This window comes from Podarcis raffonei, chromosome 11 (assembly GCF_027172205.1).
Source record: "Podarcis raffonei isolate rPodRaf1 chromosome 11, rPodRaf1.pri, whole genome shotgun sequence".
Classification (NCBI taxonomy): domain Eukaryota; kingdom Metazoa; phylum Chordata; class Lepidosauria; order Squamata; family Lacertidae; genus Podarcis; species Podarcis raffonei.
In genome coordinates, this window is record NC_070612.1 from 22,447,128 (window position 1) to 22,467,585 (window position 20,458).

The following is a 20,458-nucleotide window of genomic DNA, read 5'->3' on the forward strand; positions in this document are numbered from 1 at the left end:
CTAAAAGGACCTTCACAGAATAACTAAGTTTCACTTATTCAAAAAGCACAAACAATTCTCTGTTAAATCCAAGAGACCTTTTATCATGTGCTGTCACCATGAACCATTATTTTTTTAAAAAAAAAAAAAGCATACAAAGATCAAGACATAGGAACGTGCAGAATTGGAAACAAACTAGAAATGTATTGGGAAGGGCGATTTCATTCAGTTTAAGTCAAGTACCTACCAGATAATCCATGAACTAGGGTAACAACTGGGATTAGGCGTTAATAGGTCACAGAGTAGCCTGCTTCTTATCAAGCAGTCTCAAGGTGGGTGAAAACGTCTGGAGACGGATAAGAAGTGGCTGTCGTCTCAGCGGCTCCTAAGGAAGGAAAAATCTCAGGGACTACGGTATGGAGTTGCCGTCGCTGTGAGGAAGCTTCCCGGGGGGCGGGAATCAGGGAGATCTCGGTCAGCGGTCTCAGTAACTGGATGGGCAAGAACTGGATCTCCGAGGCTGCCAATGCACCGCTGCTCGCCCTGCACCGTCTCTGCCCGCGAGAACCCGGCACGCTTCCCTCTTCGCTCAGTCTCAGCGAGCAAGCACTCAGCAACGGTAGCAGCGCTGCTTTTGCAGCCAGACCCAGCAGACGCCTGAGAAGCAAAACACGAGCCCAGCCCAACCAGGCGCCCGTGCAACCCGCTACAGCGCCCGATGTTTCAGGAACAGGGAGAGTTTCCCCCTGTAGCGTCACTGTCAGCTGATCATACACGTGAGGCGAAGAAAGAAGGCTCTTAAAGGGACACACATGCTTTCCCAGCCTCCCTACTTGGTTGGGGCGCGGGGGAACTTGAAGGGGGAGATCGTGATGTGGGAAGAGGGAGGCGGTCGAAGGGGGCAAGCTGGGCGTCAAGGGACGAAGGGGAGTCGACGGGAGGAAGGCACGAGAAAAGTGGCAGGAGGGCAGAGGGGAGGAATGAATGGGAGGGCTGCAATGCAATAGGAGCGGCGAGGAAAGTGGGTGGGGGAGGATGCAGGTTTCAAAGCTGGGCCAGTACAGACCAGGAATGGGGAACCTGTGACCCAGATGTCATCAGTCCCAGCCAACACGGCAAGTGGTCAGGGCTGATGGGAATTGTAGTCCAGCAGCATCTCGAGGTCCACAGGTTCCTGATCCCTGGCACAGACGTTGCAATACCACGAGTTGTTTAGAATAGGAAGAGGGGCATGGAAGAGGAACTTAGAAAGGGGTGGAAGATGCTGTGAGATAAGCTGGTCGAAGAGGAAGGCATGATAAGACTACAGGAGGAAGGGAGGCCAGTCGTATGCACGCTTACTCCAAAATACGCTCCACTGAAATGAACGTGCATGGGATTCGGCTGTATGGTATTACCATACTTAAGAAGCAATAAAAAGTGATAAGAGCTTGCTTCTGAGGGTACACACACACACACACACACACACACACACGCTTAGGCAGTGCACTGCATGGAGGACCAGGAGAGCGAATAGCAAGTGGAAGACCCGTTTTACATTCTGCATCCTATTCCTCCGCTAGTTAACCGGGATCATAAGCAGTACTTTCTCCCCCTTTTTTTTCTTTGTCTGTTTTGAAAGAGACTACATTGGAGGGTGATATAGACTGATTTGTCACTTTTCTCCACCCCACCACAGGGATTTAGCAGCTTGGGGTGGGGCAGGAACCAGACGTGCTGCAAGACCAGGACCCAGTGATGAATTGGAAGCAAGGCAGTTGGATTACATACTGAAAGCTGCACCTCAGATCTCCTGCTGCGCTGCTGTTGGGGTCCTCCCAAAATCACATTACCTATCAAAAGCACTCATCACTCATTCATCATCAATCCCCTGCTTGTGGCAGCAGATCCCTGCAGCAGATCCAAACTGTCTGTCTTGTAACTTTTTTACACCAATACATTTTGTGTAAACGCTTGCTCTCTCTGGGAATGGAACCTTACCTATTCTCCCTAAATGTGAATATGATCTGGAGTAAGAAAGCTCATGACCTTTCATTGCTGCTTCCTTTTGTTTTTGAAACTACTTCCCAATCACAACTACACTAACATCCTGAATATCTGAGTTGTTTTCCATCAAGTAGCATAAGAACATAAGAGCCCTGCTGGATCAAGCCAATAACCCATTTAGTCCAACATCCTGTTCTCACAGTGACCAACCAGGTGAACCTGAGCATAACAACACTCTGCCCATCTGTAATTCCCAGCAACTGGTGTCAATATTGTAACCTTGTTCTCTACTTCTCCACCAGGGAAGACCAGCACTCTTGCCTTCTCACTCTTGCCTTCTGATTGGTCTAACTGGTGAGATCTGCTTTTCTGAAACTCTGAAAGTTTCTCCCCCCCCAAAAAAAAGCCTTAAGAAAAATTGTATTCTTATTTATTGCATAGTACCTGCATTTTGCCTCATGTCACAAGTTCTACAAACACTAGAAAGTTACTCTTTGAAAAATGAAGTCTGGGCTATGGATTACAATTCATGTGGGGAGCACTCCTTGCAGAAGCCCAGGGCTGGTGGCACTGAAGAAGCCCCAAGGTCACAATAGGCAACCCCCTTCCTGCCTAAGTGAAGTCACAGCTGCCTTGCTAAGTAGGCTGAAGACAATACTTTCCACCATCAATTACATAATGCATAAGTGGGGTCCCTCTTGCTAAGATCAGCAGCAATTAGATAGGCACAGACTTAATTGCTTGCCTCAAGTTCTATAGGTCCTTAATTTGCAGCTGCTAATTTGAGTATTTTAACACTGCATTTAGTGGTGTGTGGAAGAATACATGATTGCCCCTTTGCTGCATAGTCAGTATTGTGGTGGCGGTGGGTTGTTGGTTTTTTTAAGTGCTATTCAGTGTGCAATGTTTTCAAAGCAGCAATGTACATGAATAGCAGCACAAAAAGTACATAATTGTTTAAAACACACACCCAGAGCTAAGTAATTCTACATTATTGCTTTTTAAAAATGTGCACTTGGCCTGTAAAAGTGCAGGGAAGGGCTCCCTTCATATAAATGAGACTGCCTTATATTGTTAACTTGTCCGTAAAATCAAGTATTGATCATTTTCCAGGGTTTCCAGTGGGGATCTTTCCCAGCCCTGCTGGCCAGGCTCCTTAACTAAAGGTGCCAGAGAATGCACCTAGAACCTTGTGCATCCAAGGCATGCATCAACTACAAATCTGTGTATGCACAAAGACACAAAAAATTATCAGAAGTGTAAAATTATGCAGTATAATTTGAGGACTGACTGTCTTCAGATGTGCCTGCCCATACGCTAAGAACTTCAGCTGAGGCCCTTCTTCAGACAGTCCCACAATATTAGGTGTGGTGTGGCTACCAAGAAGACATAGGAGTGCACTTGAACCACAGCTGTTGTTTACAGAAGTAACTTGGACAGGCTTGCCACAGCAGTTAGTTAGGATACTTGAGAGCAGCAAAGTATTAAAGAAAGCTTTACATGTGTGTTTTAATGTGTTCTAACAGGCAAGAATAGTAAAGGAATAATTTCCATAAAATGGAATATGTCATGGTACAAGGGCAAATACAGGAAGATAACAACAGCATTATTATTTATACAGTGGTATCTCACTTTATGAACAGTCCTGTTAACGAACTATTCGGTTTACGAACTCCGCAAAACCGGAATTAGTGCTCTGGTTTGTTAACTTTACCTCGGTCTACAAACGGAAGCTGAACAGTGGAAGGGCACCGGCAGTGGGAGGCCTCATTAGGGAAAGTGTGCCTCAGTTTAAGAATGGATTTGGTTTAAGAACAGACTTCCAGAACGGATTAAGTTCATAAACTGAGGTACCACTGTATTCCGCTCATCTGGCTGGGTTTCCCCAGCCACTCTGGACAGCTTTACAGCATATCTAAAAATATCATAAAAACATCAAGCATTAAAAACCTCCCAATACAGGGCTGCCTTCAGATGTCTTCTAAAAGTTGTGCAATTCTTTTAACTTCTTGACATCTGAAGGGAGGACGTTCCACAGGGAGGGTGCCACTACCAAGAAGGCCCTCTGCCTTAACCTCTCCTTTTCTCCTCGGAATTAGTGCTCAGTTTCTGAGAGGTACTAGAGCCAAAATTGGCACTAAAATCACTTAACTGCTTTAGAAACTCTTTAATCTCAGGTGTGGGGCAAGTTTGGGGTACCTATTAGTATTTTATACATGCCTCACATCATTATCATGTTCCAGGGCTGAGCATTAGCCTTAAAATACATGTTTGGGAGATAAGCTCTGGTGATGCTGCCTCAGACTAAGTCAAACAGATCCCATCCACACAAGGATCTCCACATAACTTTCCTGGCTTTGTACACCCCCCTTTTATCTGAGGGAGGGTATGGCGGAAGGAACAGAAAAGTGGAAAAAAGGAAGCTGGAAAGCATTTTCATTTCAAACTACCCTCCTCCCTGTCCACATTTCCTGGAGTGATTGTTTGGCTTTAATAACAGAATAACAGCAGGAAATGGAAAAAACAAAACAGGGTTCAATAAATAGAGGCCAAAATATATGAGAGGCTCAGATTTTATACTCAGCCATAGCAAGTGAATAATGATTAATTCTAGCATTGAAGAACAGCTCATACAAAATGAACCTCAGTGTTTCAAGAAAGAGTAAGTGCAAGTTGCTAGTATTACTGCATTGTTTGCTGTAGTTACCAGGGGCAGTCGGTCTGCACACTCAGTCAAGTTAATCAAACTCTGTTATTGCTCAACAGACTGGGGAAAAGTTTTAGTCCCTTGAATTTCTAAATTGTTGGTTCAGGCTTCATCATTAGCGGGTCATTTGATTGGTGACCCTTACATTTACCCTTTCAACTAAGAAATTGGAAATGCAGATACAGCTGTGATCCTCATGGAGATTGGGGTGGCATGTAACAATATTATAAAGAAACATTAGAAATGCAGGACTCGGAGACTTGTAAAGGTGTCGTTGGTTGTTCTGCTGACTGAGTCAGCAAACCTCACCTCCCACTTTTATACCTTTCCTAAGTGTTAGAGTGGAATTCCAGCAAGGGCTCAAATAGCTTTTTATTGCTTAAGAGTCTGTAATATTCATAATACATCATTTTCACCCACTTTCGTTTCTGATAAGATACTAGAGAATGAAATATGTACTATAAATGGATAATTTCTTTTAATTTGCTACTCCAGAAATATAAATCAGTTCCTTTTTCTACACTAGGAAAAAGAAAACTCTGTTCCTAAACCTTGCAGCTATACTCATTTGTGACAAAGGCTTTGGGAGTAAACACAGAGGAAAAATCTGTACCTGATGTCTTGCAGGACATCTTCAGGAAACGAAAAGGCTAAGGAATAAACCTAGTACTTTTTTTCAGGGAGTACTCAAAAGTACACAGTCCCAGCACCTCTCTCTTTTTTGATTAAAAAGTGTGGCACTTACTGTAACAACTTCATGGTGAGTACCAGTAAAATCCAGAGTGAAGTCCTAAGATGGTTGAATATTGTCTTGTGCACCTCCTTCTGGCAACTCCTGCAGCCTAGCTGGTGCCACATCATTGAGGTCTTGTCATCTGGGCAGCCCAGGACCTCTGTACATACTACCCAGGCTTGCATCCCAGAAAGGTCACTTTGGTGCTGCTAATGCAACAAAAACAATTCAGGAGACAGCAGTTATGAGTTACTAGATTTTTCAGTCACAACAGGTGCTGTGATTATCCAGTAGTTTCACTTCACCCCTGGTGGATGGATGCCAACACAATATTTGTAGAATGTTCTTTGGAGTCAGGCCACTGAACCTGATCTAGGCATCCGGGTTTTCTCTGAGAGCAAATCTGAGACAACACTGAGACAAAAAATCTGCTTCCAGTAGTTAAATGCCTAACAAAGTGTATAAATTCAAATCACTTGATGAAAGTATTTGAAAGTATTTATTTATGCATCAAGTTTGCCTCCTACACACATTTTCAACATACTGTAAAAAAAGAAAACAGATTAAGCAACTGTATGTCAAGCTAAGAATGCTGCTAGTCAAGTTGTTCAACTTCCTCTCATCTATGACACTGGATGCATATGATATATTCATAATGACTGTGTTGTAAGGAGATTTCATTTGCAGTAGATGTTCCTTAGGACACCTCCCTAATGGCCAATTCACATAATCAGGTTTAAAAAAGAAGAAACTAGAAGGTCAATGTGGAATGACTTTCAGTTATATCTTAAGCTGAATCTTCATTCCTTGTCCAAAATATGGCATGTATGCACAATACACACACGGCAGAATGAGGTGATATAAATATTTTTCCAGGACATTGTGATTTGCAATCTAAATCACTGCAGAAACATTAACAAAATGGGCAATATACCAACAGGTTATGTGTTCTTCACAACTGATTGCATTAATCAAATCAGAATCCATGCCCACTTTGAATTGTTGCACATACATGTTAGGCACATTTAAACCTATTTATTTCAATGGTTTTAAATATGTTTAACCATGCTGGATAGTGACCAGCATCTTTTCCCCCAGTTAGTAACACAAACACCATTTCCTCAATTTCCCACCTTCATCTCTGTCCTCATTGATGCTTCAGAAATGTATGAATATGCTATTAACATATTTAATGTCTGCAATATTTTATTTATGAATAACATGTTCATTTTACCCTTCCCCCAAGAATGCTCTGGATAGTACACCTTGTTCTCTCCTTTGCCTTATCCACCCACCCTGATTTTGTCTTCACAACAATCCTGTCAAGGTTGCTCAAGCTGAGATATACTTATGGTCACAGTCACGGTCACAGTGAGCACAAGGGCTGAAGATGGATTTGAACTAGTCCAACATTCTAACATAATATAATAATTCCAGCATCCATTCTCAGGCTAAGTAGCAACTCTAAATTAAAACACAGCCAGAACAGAGTCTACATACCTTCCACTGTTTAGCCTAGCTTTGTATTGTTCCTTTCCAGGAACACTACTTTGCAGTCTAAATATTCTCATTTGCATTGCTGCTTATCTGAGTTATATTGCTTCAGTTGATATCAATTAAGTAAAATCAGAGTACTTCAGCCAACATTTGTTCCATTAGTCAAAATTCTGTGGCAAAGATAATGGGTTGTATTCATATTTCTCCCTCTGTCAATGAAGGGCATTTCCCATGTGTAAATAAAACTCCAAGCCAGCAGAGCCTCTCAGTCTGTTTACTGGACTCACTAGTGGGAAGGAAGAGGAAGCAATTTTCAGCAATCCCCTGCTTCCCTCTGCTGAACTCTGTACCACCTCCCACACTTTCCCAGATGATCCAACAATCCTCCAGAGCAGATTTGGGGGGGGGTATGGGACTATTCCTGCAGGAGGATCCAGTTAGTGGAGTCCCATTGATCCAGCCTAGTATTCTTATAGGTTTCAAATTCACCTTACCACCAGCACTGGGACCTAGAATGCAAGTAAACTTGTACCTAACTGTTATTAATCTCAATCACAAGATATTATTGAATTGAACAGAAAAAGCTGAGGGGAAGGGAAGGCATGGTCTCAAAACACACACACACACACACACACACACACACACACACACAGTAGTAGAAACTGAAGAGAAATTGGGACACATCGGCTATATCATGATACCAAGTTGAAATTGTCAGCATTCCAGTTGTGACACCTCACTCACTAGAACCCATCATTTGGGCAATTATTTTCTCCTAGCTTATCGTACTTTAAGTGTCAGGGGGAAGGACAAAAGGAATCCTTGAAAACTATTTGATAAAAGGAATACTGTAACATTTTAATTTTTTTCAAGTCTTTTAATTCATGGTGTGTTCTGAAAGCAACAAGCAGAATACAGCCCTAGGCAAAACAAGAACAGCAGACAACTGTGGCATCTAGGTGAATTATGGGTGTTAACGAGGCACAGCACATTCAATTATAGGCAACAAACTAGGAAATATGGTTTGTTCCTCTACTCTCAAGGTAACAGGAGCTTTTAATTGTGGGACAATATTTTGTAAGTTACTACTTTCTACTGTAGCAGAAGCAAAGGCTACATTGAGAAAATTATCTCATTAATTTAATACTCTGAAGAGTCATGTCTGGATATTAATTTAGTTTAATAGCTCAACTAGAGCCCCTCTCATTCAGGAATTTTCTTTTCTCTTTATGGAAAATGTGTGCATGCATGCAGCAGTTCTCAATTTGTGTGCATGTGATGTCTTCCTTCCTATATTACAGTAAGCCCCTGAGGGCATTACGGTACATGTTTGTGCATGCAAAGCTCACTTCCAAACATGCACTAGAGTTGCTGGTCTGTGACCTCAGCATCTTAGTGTATTTTTCCTTTTCTCTATGAAAAGGTATTTTTACTTTGGATTTACTCACATTTGGACTAGAACAACCTACTAACTGAAACAAAAGTTATAAAATCAATAATATATCATATAATACTTTAACCATGGCCAATAATAAATTTAAATAAATATGTATCATAGCATAAATGTCATTAACCATAACCATTTTTTACCTGTCATATACAAATTAGATTTCTGATTTATTCTCCAGAAAAAGCATAATACACTTTAGTTAAGGAAGGAATGAGATCAGACAAAGAACATTAAAAGCTGAAGATTTTCAGTGTTGGAAACGTATTAAAGCCAAGAGGGTGAAGTGAACTTAAATGGAACCTTGGGGAACACCAACAAAAAGTAAAAAGGAGAAACATAGAACCATTATCAGAAACTTTAACAATTGGTGAAAAAGAGCATGATCCATGGTAATTAAAAGCAGAAGAGAGATCTCAAGAAGAGAAAAACAGGGGGAGAAAGAGACTTAGCACAGAGTAGATAAATTGGGAACTGGGCAAGAGCAATTCTGAATGAATGAACAGATCAAAAATCAGACTGATGCAAATTAATGAGAAAACAGTGCTAAATTTAAGAGTCAAGAGAGCAAGCTTGCCTCAGGAATAGCATATATTAGTCCTACCCCAATCCATTCTTCCAATACAAACTGTGAGTGAAAAAGTGTGGCTATTCTAGAGTGGTGAAATGGAAGGATCCCAAGTGATAGTCTGAGAAAGTGAGAGAGAAATGGGTAACCCATAAGCACTAAAGAGTGGGGAAATTTTTTGTTGTAAGAAAGTGGTATATAAATCTAAATTTATCTTTTAAAACCCCCCAAAAATAATGGATTCAATCCAGACTAGTGAACTCCGATACATATCCACTGAAAAGTACGCCTCATTTAGAAATAGGATTATCTTCCAGGTAAGCATGCATAGGACTGCAGCCTAAGACCTACTTCGTTCCCATTAAAATCTATGAGAACTATGATACAGTCGTACCTCGGCTCCTGAACGCCTTGGAAGTCAAACATTCCGACTCCTGAACAATAGAAAACCGGAAGTGAGTGTTCCAGTTTTTGAACATTCTTTTGAAAGCCGAATGTCCAACGGGGCTTCCACGGTTTCCGATTGGCTGCAGGAACTTCCTGCAGCCAATCAGAAGCTGCGCTTTGGAAGTCGAACGTTTCAAAAGTCAACTTCCGAGGTACAACTGTACTCATCACTTGTTTAAGTTCTATACTTGTTGCAGAAATGAAAATTGCTGAATATGATTGCATATGAAGTGCAGATCTACACCATACATTTAAAGCACCTGATTTTCCCCCAGAAGTCTTGGGAACTCAAGTTTCCTCCTTGCAGCTACAATTCACATCACCCTTTAATAAAGTACAGTTCCCAGGATTCTTTGGGAGAAGTCATGTGCTTTGAAGTGTGTAGGATGTGTTTAAATATATGGTATGGATCTGCCCTACATGTGACTAACTTTTTCAGGATCCAACCTAATGAAGTTTACAGTGGTACCTCGGGTTACATATGCTTCAGGTTACAGACTCCGCTAACGCAGAAACAGTGCTTCAGGTTAAGAACTTTGTTTCAGGATGGGAACAGAAATCAGGCTCTGATGGCGTGGCAGCAGCAGGAGGCCCCATTAGCTAAAGTGGTGCTTCAGGTTAAGAACAGTTTCAGGTCAAGAATGGACCTCCGGAACGAATTAAGTACTTAACCCGAGGTACCACTGTATTTTATGCATTTGTTTTACTTATATTTTATCTATCTTTTAAAAAATCCCACACACTCTTAGGCTGCATGAACAGAAACATACATTCCAGATCAGTAGTAACAGTTGCCCTCAGTTTTGTGCTGGTCAGGCAACACCTAAAGTACTGTGTCCAGTTCTAAGCACCACATTTTAAGAAGACTGTCAAATTAGCTTAAGAGTAGCAACATTGTGTCTTCTACTGTAAGGGTAGGGAACCTGTGTTCCTACAGATGTTGCTGACCTGTAACTCCTATCAGCCCTGATCATCAGCCATGCTGGTTGGGGCTGATGGAATCTAACATCTGACGGGAGGCCACATGCTAACTGCAACCTACTAGGAATTTTAAAGCCTGTGGGCAAAGCTAATCAGCTTTCCATGCCTTACCAGCAGGTCAGCAACAACTAAATGTTGTCTTTGCAAAGCTATTGTGATTTCACAATACCATTCTCATATTAGGCAAAATTAATTCTGTGCTTGTCAGACCCTGCCCCCCTTTGGGGAATGAATTGCAAGAATGAAATTGTATCTGTAGACGTGTCACGATATTATTGACTAGCAGCTGCAACAACTGACACAAAAATGTCAAGATACTGCTAGCCTCGTTCTCCACAGCAGTCTTTTAAAGGTAAATTGCCCAAAGTCACAATTCTACAGCCTAATTAGAGTATACTGAAATCTTATTACAGGAAAATGTGTCTCCTTGTGCATAACTCAAAATACAAAACAAATTTAATAGATACAGCTAAGTGCAGTGTGCCAGGGCACCCTGGGGTGCCTTGAATGATGGTCAGGGGTGCCACAGGCAACACTGGCCTCTGTCCCTCTTCCCTTCCCTCCCTCCCTCTGATGCCGTCTTGTGTCTCTGCCTCCCAAAGGCTTGCATAGCTATTTGTTGCAGTAGCCCTGGCTACAAGCTCCCCAGGTAAATTGTGCCTCTGGAGCTGGCCCGCGGATGCTGGTTGCCTGTAGCTGATGTGGCATCAAAGTAAGCAAGCAAGCAAGCGGTAGAGGGAGTCCAGCCAGCTAGTCTGCCAGCCCTTGCTGCTGGGAATGGACAGACAAGTCCCAGGCCCATGTGGGGCAGTGTAAGTAAGGGGCATCTCTCTTTGGGGCAGGGGAGCAATGCTGTTCAGAGATCAGCGGCAGTGGCAGCAGCTGCCCAGAGGACTCCCAAGAAGAGGAGAGGAGGTTGAGGGAACACTCCACAAGGGAGGATGTTTGAAAAAAGATGAGAGGCTGCCAGCTCAGCAGGAAAGGGGTGACATAACTGGGCACCTGAATCCTACAGGGGTGCTGCAGAAAGAATGTAGTCGGTCAATGAAGCCATGGACCTTGAAAAGGTTGAAAGCGAAAGTATTCCTGTGGTATTTTTTCCAAACCACAAGGTGTCAGTATAATACATTTTCCTGGGGATGTATTTAGAATTTACAGATCAAATTTTTGGTAACTGTACAGGTCCCACAGTATCAAAATACCAAATTGGGATTACATTCTATAAAGGCCAACCAACATTAATACGAAGAGTGAGCTTTCAAATAATACACAATTGTTCTCCAGACCGAATGTTCAATAAACGTCTGTTTCTGAGTGTGCCATTCAACTTGTTTGTCTATGCTTACAGTTTTGTTTTGATTTTTTAAGGAGTAAGGCTGCAGAGCAATGTAATGCTATAAAATTTAACAACATAGACTCTTTATCTATTACCTTCTGCAAGCCATGCCTCTTCTGTATGCCACAGATCCTTTCTTATAAAGGGCTTTTAAATAGCCTAACATGCCCTTTAGAACTTATACTACATTTCAAGTACAGTACTGCATCTGCAAGTTTTCAATAAAACGCGGCAGCTAAAAAAGCCAATGCAATTCTGGACTGCATCAATAGGAGTATAGCATCTAGATCAAGGGAAGTAATAGTGCCACTGTATTCTGCTCTGGTCAGACCTCACCTGGAGTACTGTGTCCAGTTCTGGGCACCACAGTTCAAGAAGGACACTGACAAACTGGAACGTGTCCAGAGGAGGGCAACCAAAATGGTCAAAGGCCTGGAAACGATGCCTTATGAGGAACGGCTAAGGGAGCTGGGCATGTTTAGCCTGGAGAAGAGGAGGCTAAGGGGTGATATGATAGCCATGTTCAAATATATAAAAGGATGTCACATAGAGGAGGGAGAAAGGTTGTTTTCTGCTGCTCCAGAGAAGCGGACACGGAGCAATGGATCCAAACTACAAGAAAGAAGATTCCACCTAAACATTAGGAAGAACTTCCTGACAGTAAGAGCTGTTCGACAGTGGAATTTGCTGCCAAGGAGTGTGGTGGAGTCTCCTTCTTTGGAGGTCTTTAAGCAGAGGCTTGACAACCATATGTCAGGAGTGCTCTGATGGTGTTTCCTGCTTGGCAGGGGGTTGGACTCGATGGCCCTTGTGGTCTCTTCCAACTCTATGATTCTATGATTCTAATATACTGGAATCCAGGAATCTTGGTGGTGTTGTTCTAAGTTGACGGGTAACATCAGTAAGACATGCATATTGCTATCTTAAGAATGTCTGAGCACTGCAACATATTGCTGCACACCATCCCAATCTCAGAGTGGTGCAAGATTCCAGGGTTCCAGATGCTTACCCTGGGTTTGGTTTCCTCAGAATAAGGCACAGCAGAGACTGTGGTGCCTTTATGATATATGGTTTAGTTACACATATATACAACCTGAGCCTACAATGGACAGGTTCACAGCATTAAAATGCCAAAAGCGCCTTGCTTCTCCCATAGCCACAGCCTTTCCAACAGAAATCAGATATAGCTGTGTCTCCCAGCTGCCCAGCCTCCAGCTGACATAGCTCAAATCTTAACACTGGCTTTTGTCTTTCCAAGTACCAGACAACTGAGGGAGAGGGCCCACCCATTTGCTCTCTGGCACAGAGTCACTTCCTTTGTTACCTCAATGACCCATACTTAGGTCATTACTTCACCAGGAAGCTAGGCTGGCTATTCCAGGAAATGAATCTGTGCTGGATCATCAGCAGTAACATCTAGACCATGGGAGCGTTTCAGCCCTGTTCACGAGTTTGTTCAAAACCCACAACAGCTTTATCTTGTATTCCTTTCTTTGAATTTGTGCCATTTAGGTTTTTAAACCTTTTTGTAAAAGCAGCACTAGAATTTTCACAGTTCAGTCTTCAACCCCTTATTATTGTGCTATGCCTTCTTCACGTTTGGCTTTGTTTAATGCTTGCTATTTAGGTTTTCAAACCTTTTTTGTAAATTCAGTATTAGAAACTGTACTTTTGAGTCTTCAATCCTTTATTACTGCACTTTGTTTTACCTAGGTCGACCTAGGATTATAATACGTCAGAATTTTTGGGGTTCTACCCTTGTTTGAATTTTGGTCATTTAAAGTTTATGATTTTTCTATTTCCGATGAAATTGAATAGTTCAGTGAAATGAGGTTTGTAGCCGGCATCCCGTTAAGGCTTTGTTCTATCTTAGGTTTTTCTAATTTTTTTCCTTAAGCTTTTTGATTTTTATTATTTAGTTGATTTCCACAAGATAATATTTCTAGTCGATTACTTCTCGTTTCAGGGATTTTCACGGTATTTCATTTGTTTTGTACAATTTCTCAGTTCCGTGACTGTCTTTTTTTCTATTGGTTTCTTACACTAATGCAGCAGAACTGTGGCTGCATTTAGCTGAGTAGCCAAACTGTAATCTGCATTGCCTATTATTATTATTATTATTATAATTTTTTAGTAAAGGAACAAAATACATTCCTTTTAAGAATGACATCACTAGACGAGAATTGTTAGTAATATTTCATAGAATCATAGAGTTGGAAGAGACCACAAGGGCCATCGAGTCCAACCCCCTGCCAAGCAGGAAACACCATCAGAGCACTCCTGACATATGGTTGTCAAGCCTCTGCTTAAAGACCTCCAAAGAAGGAGACTCCACCACACTCCTTGGCAGCAAATTCCACTGTCGAACAGCTCTTACTGTCAGGAAGTTCTTCCTAATGTTTAGGTGGAATCTTCTTTCTTGTAGTTTGGATCCATTGCTCCGTGTCCGCTTCTCTGGAGCAGCAGAAAACAACCTTTCTCCCTCCTCTATGTGACATCCTTTTATATATTTGAACATGGCTATCATATCACCCCTTAGCCTCCTTTTCTCCAGGCTAAACATGCCCAGCTCCCTTAGCCGTTCCTCATAAGGCATCGTTTCCAGGCCTTTGACCATTTTGGTTGCCCTCCTCTGGACACGTTCCAGTTTGTCAGTGTCCTTCTTGAACTGTGGTGCCCAGAACTGGACACAGTACTCCAGGTGAGGTCTGACCAGAGCAGAATACAGTGGCACTATTACTTCCCTTGATCTAGATGCTATACTCCTATTGATGCAGCCCAGAATTGCATTGGCTTTTTTAGCTGCCGCGTCACACTGTTGCCTCATGTCAAGTTTGTGGTCAACCAAGACTCCTAGATCCTTTTCACATGTACTGCTCTCAAGCCAGGTGTCACCCATCTTGTATTTGTGCCTCTCATTTTTATTGCCCAAGTGCAATACTTTACATTTCTCCCTCTTAAAATTCATCTTGTTTGTTTTGGCCCAGTTCTCTAATCTGTCAAGGTCGTTTTGAAGTGTGATCCTGTCCTCTGGGGTGTTAGCCACCCCTCCCAGTTTGGTGTCATCTGCAAATTTGATCAGGATGCCCTTGAGTCCATCATCCAAGTCGTTGATAAAGATGTTGAATAAGACCGGGCCCAAGACAGAACCCTGTGGCACCCCACTAGTCACTCTTCTCTAGGATGAAGAGGAACCATTGATGAGCACCCTTTGGGTTCGGTCAGTCAGCCAGTTACAAATCCACTGAGTGGTAGCATAGTCAAGACCACATTTTACCAGCTTCTTTACAAGAATATCATGGGGCACCCTGTCAAATGCCTTGCTGAAATCAAGGTAGGCTACATCTACTGCGTTCCCTTCATCTACCAGGCTTGTAATTCTGTCAAAAAACGAGATCAGGTTAGTCTGACATGACTTATTTTTCAGAAATCCATGCTGACTATTGGTCATCACAGCATTCCTTTCTAGGTGCTCACAGACTGTTTGCTTAATGATCTGCTCCAGAATCTTCCCTGGTATTGATGTCAGACTGACTGGGCGGTAATTATTTGGGTCCTCTCTTTTCCCCTTTTTGAAAATAGGGACAACATTTGCCTTCCTCCAGTCTGCCAGGACTTCGCCTGTTCTCCAGGAATTCTCAAAGATGACTGCCAGTGGTTCTTTTAATACTCTTGGATGCAGTTCATCTGGCCCTGGAGACTTGAATACATCTAAACTAGCCAAGTATTCTTGTACTATCTCCTTAGTTATTCTGGGCTGTGTTTCCTCTGCTGAATCATTTGCTCCAAATTCTTCAGGTCGGGCATTGTTTTCTTTATCGGAGAAGACTGAGGCAAAGAAGGCATTGAGGAGTTCAGCCCTTTCTGTGTCCCCTGTTTGCATTTCACCATCTTCTCCTCTGAGTGACCCCACTGTTTCTTTGTTCTTCCTTTTGCTACGAACATACCCATAAAAGCCTTTTTTGTTGCTTTTAACCTCTCTAGCAAGCCTGAGTTCATTCTGTGCTTTAGCTTTTCTGACTTTGTGTCTACATGTGCTGGCTATTTGTTTGAATTCCTCTTTGGTGGTTCCCCCCTTTTCCATTTTTTGTACACATCCTTTTTTAATCCTAACTCAGTTAAAAGTTCTTTAGATAGCCACCCTGGCTTCTTTAGGCACCTTCCATGTTTCCGTCTCATTGGTATTGCCTGAAGTTGTGCTTTTACTATCTCCCTCTTAACAAACTCCCAGCCATCATGAACTCCCTTTCCTTTTAGTATTACTGTCCATGGGATCTCACCCAGCACTTCCCTAAGTTTTATGAAGTCGGCTTTCTTAAAGTCAAGAAACTGAGTCCTAGTATGCTTGGCTGCTCCTTTCCGCTGTATAGTAAACTTCAGAAGAGCATGAGATCACTCGCGCCTAATGATCCTTCCATTTCTACCCCACTAACCAGGTCATCAACATTGGTTAGGACCAGATCTAAAATGGCTGTTCCTCTTGTTGTTTCTCCCACTTTCTGGACAACGAAGTTGTCTGCAAGGCCAGTGAGGAATCTGTTTGACCTTATGTTCTTGGCTGAGTTTGACATCCAACAAATATCCGGGTAATTGAAGTCTCCCATTACTACTATCTCCCTTCCTTTTGCATGCTTGGCCATCTGTTCCAGGAAGGCATAATCTATGTCCTCCGTTTGGCTTGGGGATCTATAGTAAACTCCCACAATGAGGTCACTGTTATTCTTCTCTCCCTTAATTTTGACCCAAATGCTCTCACTTTGGCTTTGAGGTTCTAAATCTTGGATCTCTTCACAGGTATACACATCCCTGACATATAACGCCACTCCTCCTCCTTTCTTGTCTGGTCTGTTTCTCTGAAATAGATTGTATCCCTCCATTATTACATTCCAGTCGTGGGACTTATCCCACCAGGTTTCAGTGATGCCTATTATGTCATATTTAGTTTGCTGTACCAAGAGCTCAAGCTCATCTTGTTTATTTCCCATGCTTTGCGCATTAGTGTACAGACATTGAAGTCCATTAATCATTCCCCCGTGTCTCATATTTAAGGATTTTTTCCTCCCACCACTAGGTCTGCGTGCTGTTTGCTCCATTCGGTCTATGACATTTGGATGATCATCTTCATCAATTGATAGACTCCTACCTTCAGGAGCACTGTCTCCCTCCCCCACATTAGTCAGTTTAAACCCCTCCTGATGAGGTTTCTGAGATTTTTGGCAAAAACATTCCTCCCAACCGTTGTGAAGTGCAGCCCATCGCTTGCCAGAAGTCCATCTTCAAGAAACTGCAGTCCGTGATCTAAGAATCCAAACCGTTCCTGTTTACACCATTTGCGAAGCTAGCTGTTCACTTCCACTATTTTTCCCTCTCTCCCTGGGCCACGTCGTTCAACTGGGAGGACAGATGAGATGACAATTTGTGCATTTAATTGCTTCAATTTCCTGCCCAGAGCCTCGTAGTCTCTTTTGATCTTCTGGAGGCTATTGCTTGCAGTGTCATTGGTTCCCACATGAACTAAGAGGAAGGGGTATTTGTCAGTGGGTTTTATGATTCCTTGCAGTCGTTCAGTCTTGGATCTTAGCCCCGGGGAGACAGCACACTTCCCGAGACATCTTGTCAGGCCCACAGATCACTGCTTCTGTTCCCCTCAGTAGGGAATCCCCTATCACCACTACACGCCTCCTCTTAGGTTTGGTCGGGGTTGTTCCATGAGCTGTCCGTTCCAAGGTCGCCTGCACATTCCCTGAGGACTGACTTTGCTGCTCGTCTTCATATACCTGATCGACTGTAATGAGGGAGAGATCCTCAAATGGAGTCTGCTCTTCGTCTTCCATGCTAGGGGAGAGGACCTCAAAGCGATTGTGTATTTCTAAACAATCAGAGCGAACCCTGGGCCTCCTACTTCTTTGAGTCACGTTTCTCCATATATCTGGCTTCTGTGTTGGTGAACTAGCCTCTTTTATTTATTTATTTATTTATTTACTTACTTACTTACTTATTTATTTACTTATTTATATACTGCTTACATACCAAGAGATACACAAGTACAGAGGTCATTTGATGTCAATCTGTTTTAGTGTATCTATCTCAAATTTCCTGCAGTCCCCAGTTCTAGCCCTACTACAGTTCTCATTTAAGCCTGAAATCCTCGTTTTTATTTTCAAAATGTGATGTACTTACAATCCATTGGCACAAAAGAACAGTAAACAATCAAAGGCAGCAAATATTGGTCAGAGAAGATGTTTCTAACAGTCTGATTCTATTATTTAGTTTCATAGGGTAAGTTCCACTTACTGTTTTTCCCCCGTGTTTAAGATGCTCCCATGTATAAGACAACCACTATTTTTTAGAACCCAAAATTAAAAAATCAATATTTTTAACACCAAACAGAACAACTTTGAGCTTTTTTTGCAGAGGTCACCCAAAGTTAGGGTTACAATATTTCAAGAGCCTGAGCCCAAATCTGAGCCCAGACTGCCTACCCAAACCCAAACCCCTGTGCATTCACCATCCATGTATAAGACCCTAATTTTTTTAGTAATATTTCTTAGCAAAAAACATCATCTTATACCCAGGAAAACATGGTAAATGTCTCTCATCTAATGCTACACTAGAAGTGGGGAACCTTCTTGCACTTATGGACCAGACTTTCTCAGAGAGACGTGACTGGGGTCGTGTATCAGTGATGGTGGGGTCAAAGCATAAACATTGAACTATCCATTCATTGATCTATTCACACATATACATATACATATACAAGCTTCACTTGCTAATACAATTGTGAAGGGGGCAGAATGCAGCCTTCAGTGAGGAGGAAGTAATGTGGCCTAGGGAGAGTGCCATAGGCTGGATTGACGGGCTAGATTTGGCCCATGAAGCAAATATTTACCATCTCTGTTGTATATCATAAGTGTGTGTCATAACACCAGTTGTCAAGCCAAAAATACACTTTCTTGGAAAATGCATAAAGAGATAACTTACAACACTTCTAGTGTGCTGGTATTTCCCCCTAGTCTCTGCATGGCACAGCCATACAAGGGCCATTTCATCCCACTCATAAGGCCAGACAAGTAGCATTTTGGCCCATGGGACCTGAGGCAGCTGGTACAAACAGCACCAGTTATGTCTAGTATAGCTATTTTGGGGCAGCGGATCATTGAGTCTGTCTGTTCTACTCTCCAAATAAATTGTGCTTCTCTTGTAACCACATTTTTCTTTACATCCCAAACCTTAACGCAATTCAGTTACAATCTTCAGCACATTTACTTTCCCAATTTGCATGAAAATCACTTTTAAGTAAACATTATTAGAATTGGAGTGGTATTTAGAAATATATGTCCTATTTATTCCTGCAGCACTCACCACCCTGACTTAGGTGCCACATTATTAAGGAGGATAACTGTTAACTGACCTTCCCTCATACCTTTGGCAACTTCCTAATACAAGAAATCAACTGAAACTGAAAGTAAACTCTGGCATGTGCTTGATCATTTGTGCTATGGATACATGTTTCAAGAAAGTATAAGTAAATAATTCACTTATATGTCAGCGAACATTTGAAAACCTCAGTTAAGGAAATGTGTAGCAGTCAGACTTTGGAACTCTCTCCCCAGAGAGATCAACTTTGCCCTATATAGACTTAAAACCTTTATGTTTAGAAAGCTCCTTGGCCTTTAAGGGCCTCTATTGACCACCACACCTACATTGCTCTTTTTGAGGTGGCGCTTTTCAGTAGGGTTTTATTGATATTTCATTGCTGCTGTCTCAGTTTAAAATTCTTAATTCTTAATTTTAAACTGCCTTGAAAATCCCTTTGCAATATCTTGGATCTGAGCTATCGGTTCAGCTTTAGATTAGGGCCAGTTTAGCCATCTAAACTGCAATCCATAAAACATAAAGGGTCCTGCTAGGTCAGACCAGAGCTCTATCAAGTCCAGCACTTACTTCCCACAGCAAGCAAGCAAGGTGATGCTTCATGGTAGTCCACGAATAGGACATGAAGACAATAGCTTCTCCTCCTATTGCTGTCCAGCAACTGGGATTCTGAGACATAGAAGTGTCATATAACCACCAAATAACCATTACAACCAATAGCAACTGATGGACTTATCAATCATGAATACATAAATCTTCTTTTAATGCTAGATAAGAAGGCTGCAGGCTCATGTGCTTAAAACTCAGGTATGCTGGGTTATGTGTTGTGGGATAGGATGAGAACTTAACAGCAGAAGGAATGAGTGGATGGGTGAGGGAAAATGAACCCTGACCTGCCACAACATATTTCTCCATAGCCCATCATCTTTGATGTTTTTCTCTCCAAGGGCTCACTTCCAGTCCTGAAGCCTGTGAGGGAGGAGAAGGAGTTCAGGCAATGAAATACAAGGAGGAAAGCTATGGAAGGGATAAGGTTTTAGTGCACTAATTTTGCTCCTTAATTTGGATGCCACCTGTTCTTACAACTTGAGTATCAGAGATCCTAGATTCAGCAACTGCCATGTCTAGTTTGGCATTTCCGGTTGTGACAGAAATTCAGCTAAATGGAAGTGGCCTCTCTACTGAATGATCTCTGCTCCAGCCATAACAATTTACCCCATGACTCGCTGCCATTATGAACATCTCCATATCAATTACCCCACAATCCTGGCAGCTACTGATGAGCACAAGTAGATCTAATGTGGAGTTCACTCACCATAGGAAGAGTGGCCTAGTGCTCAATATCCAAAAAATCAAAGTGCTGAACCAAGAAGCACAAAAGAACCCCTCTGCACCACAAATCC

General features: G+C 42.3%; 1 protein-coding gene across 6 annotated transcripts in view; it reads right to left on the reverse strand.

The window, feature by feature from the left end:
• ARL15 (ADP ribosylation factor like GTPase 15) overlaps nucleotides 1-20,458 on the reverse strand; it is a 191,428-nt gene that overhangs the window by 152,005 nt on the left and 18,965 nt on the right. For 2 of the 6 annotated variants that reach the window (XM_053408379.1, XM_053408381.1), the window contains exon 1: nucleotides 227-1,055. The exons of 1 other annotated variant lie outside the window; for it this stretch is intronic. Coding sequence is in view for 1 of the 5 variants with exons in the window: in XM_053408378.1 (XP_053264353.1) it covers nucleotides 227-238 (12 nt within the window). In the remaining 4 variants the exon portion in view is untranslated. Of the gene's footprint in view, nucleotides 1-226; nucleotides 1,057-20,458 lie in introns of those variants that run through there. 3 more of the 6 variants (XM_053408374.1, XM_053408378.1, XM_053408380.1) reach the window with 3 other exon arrangements.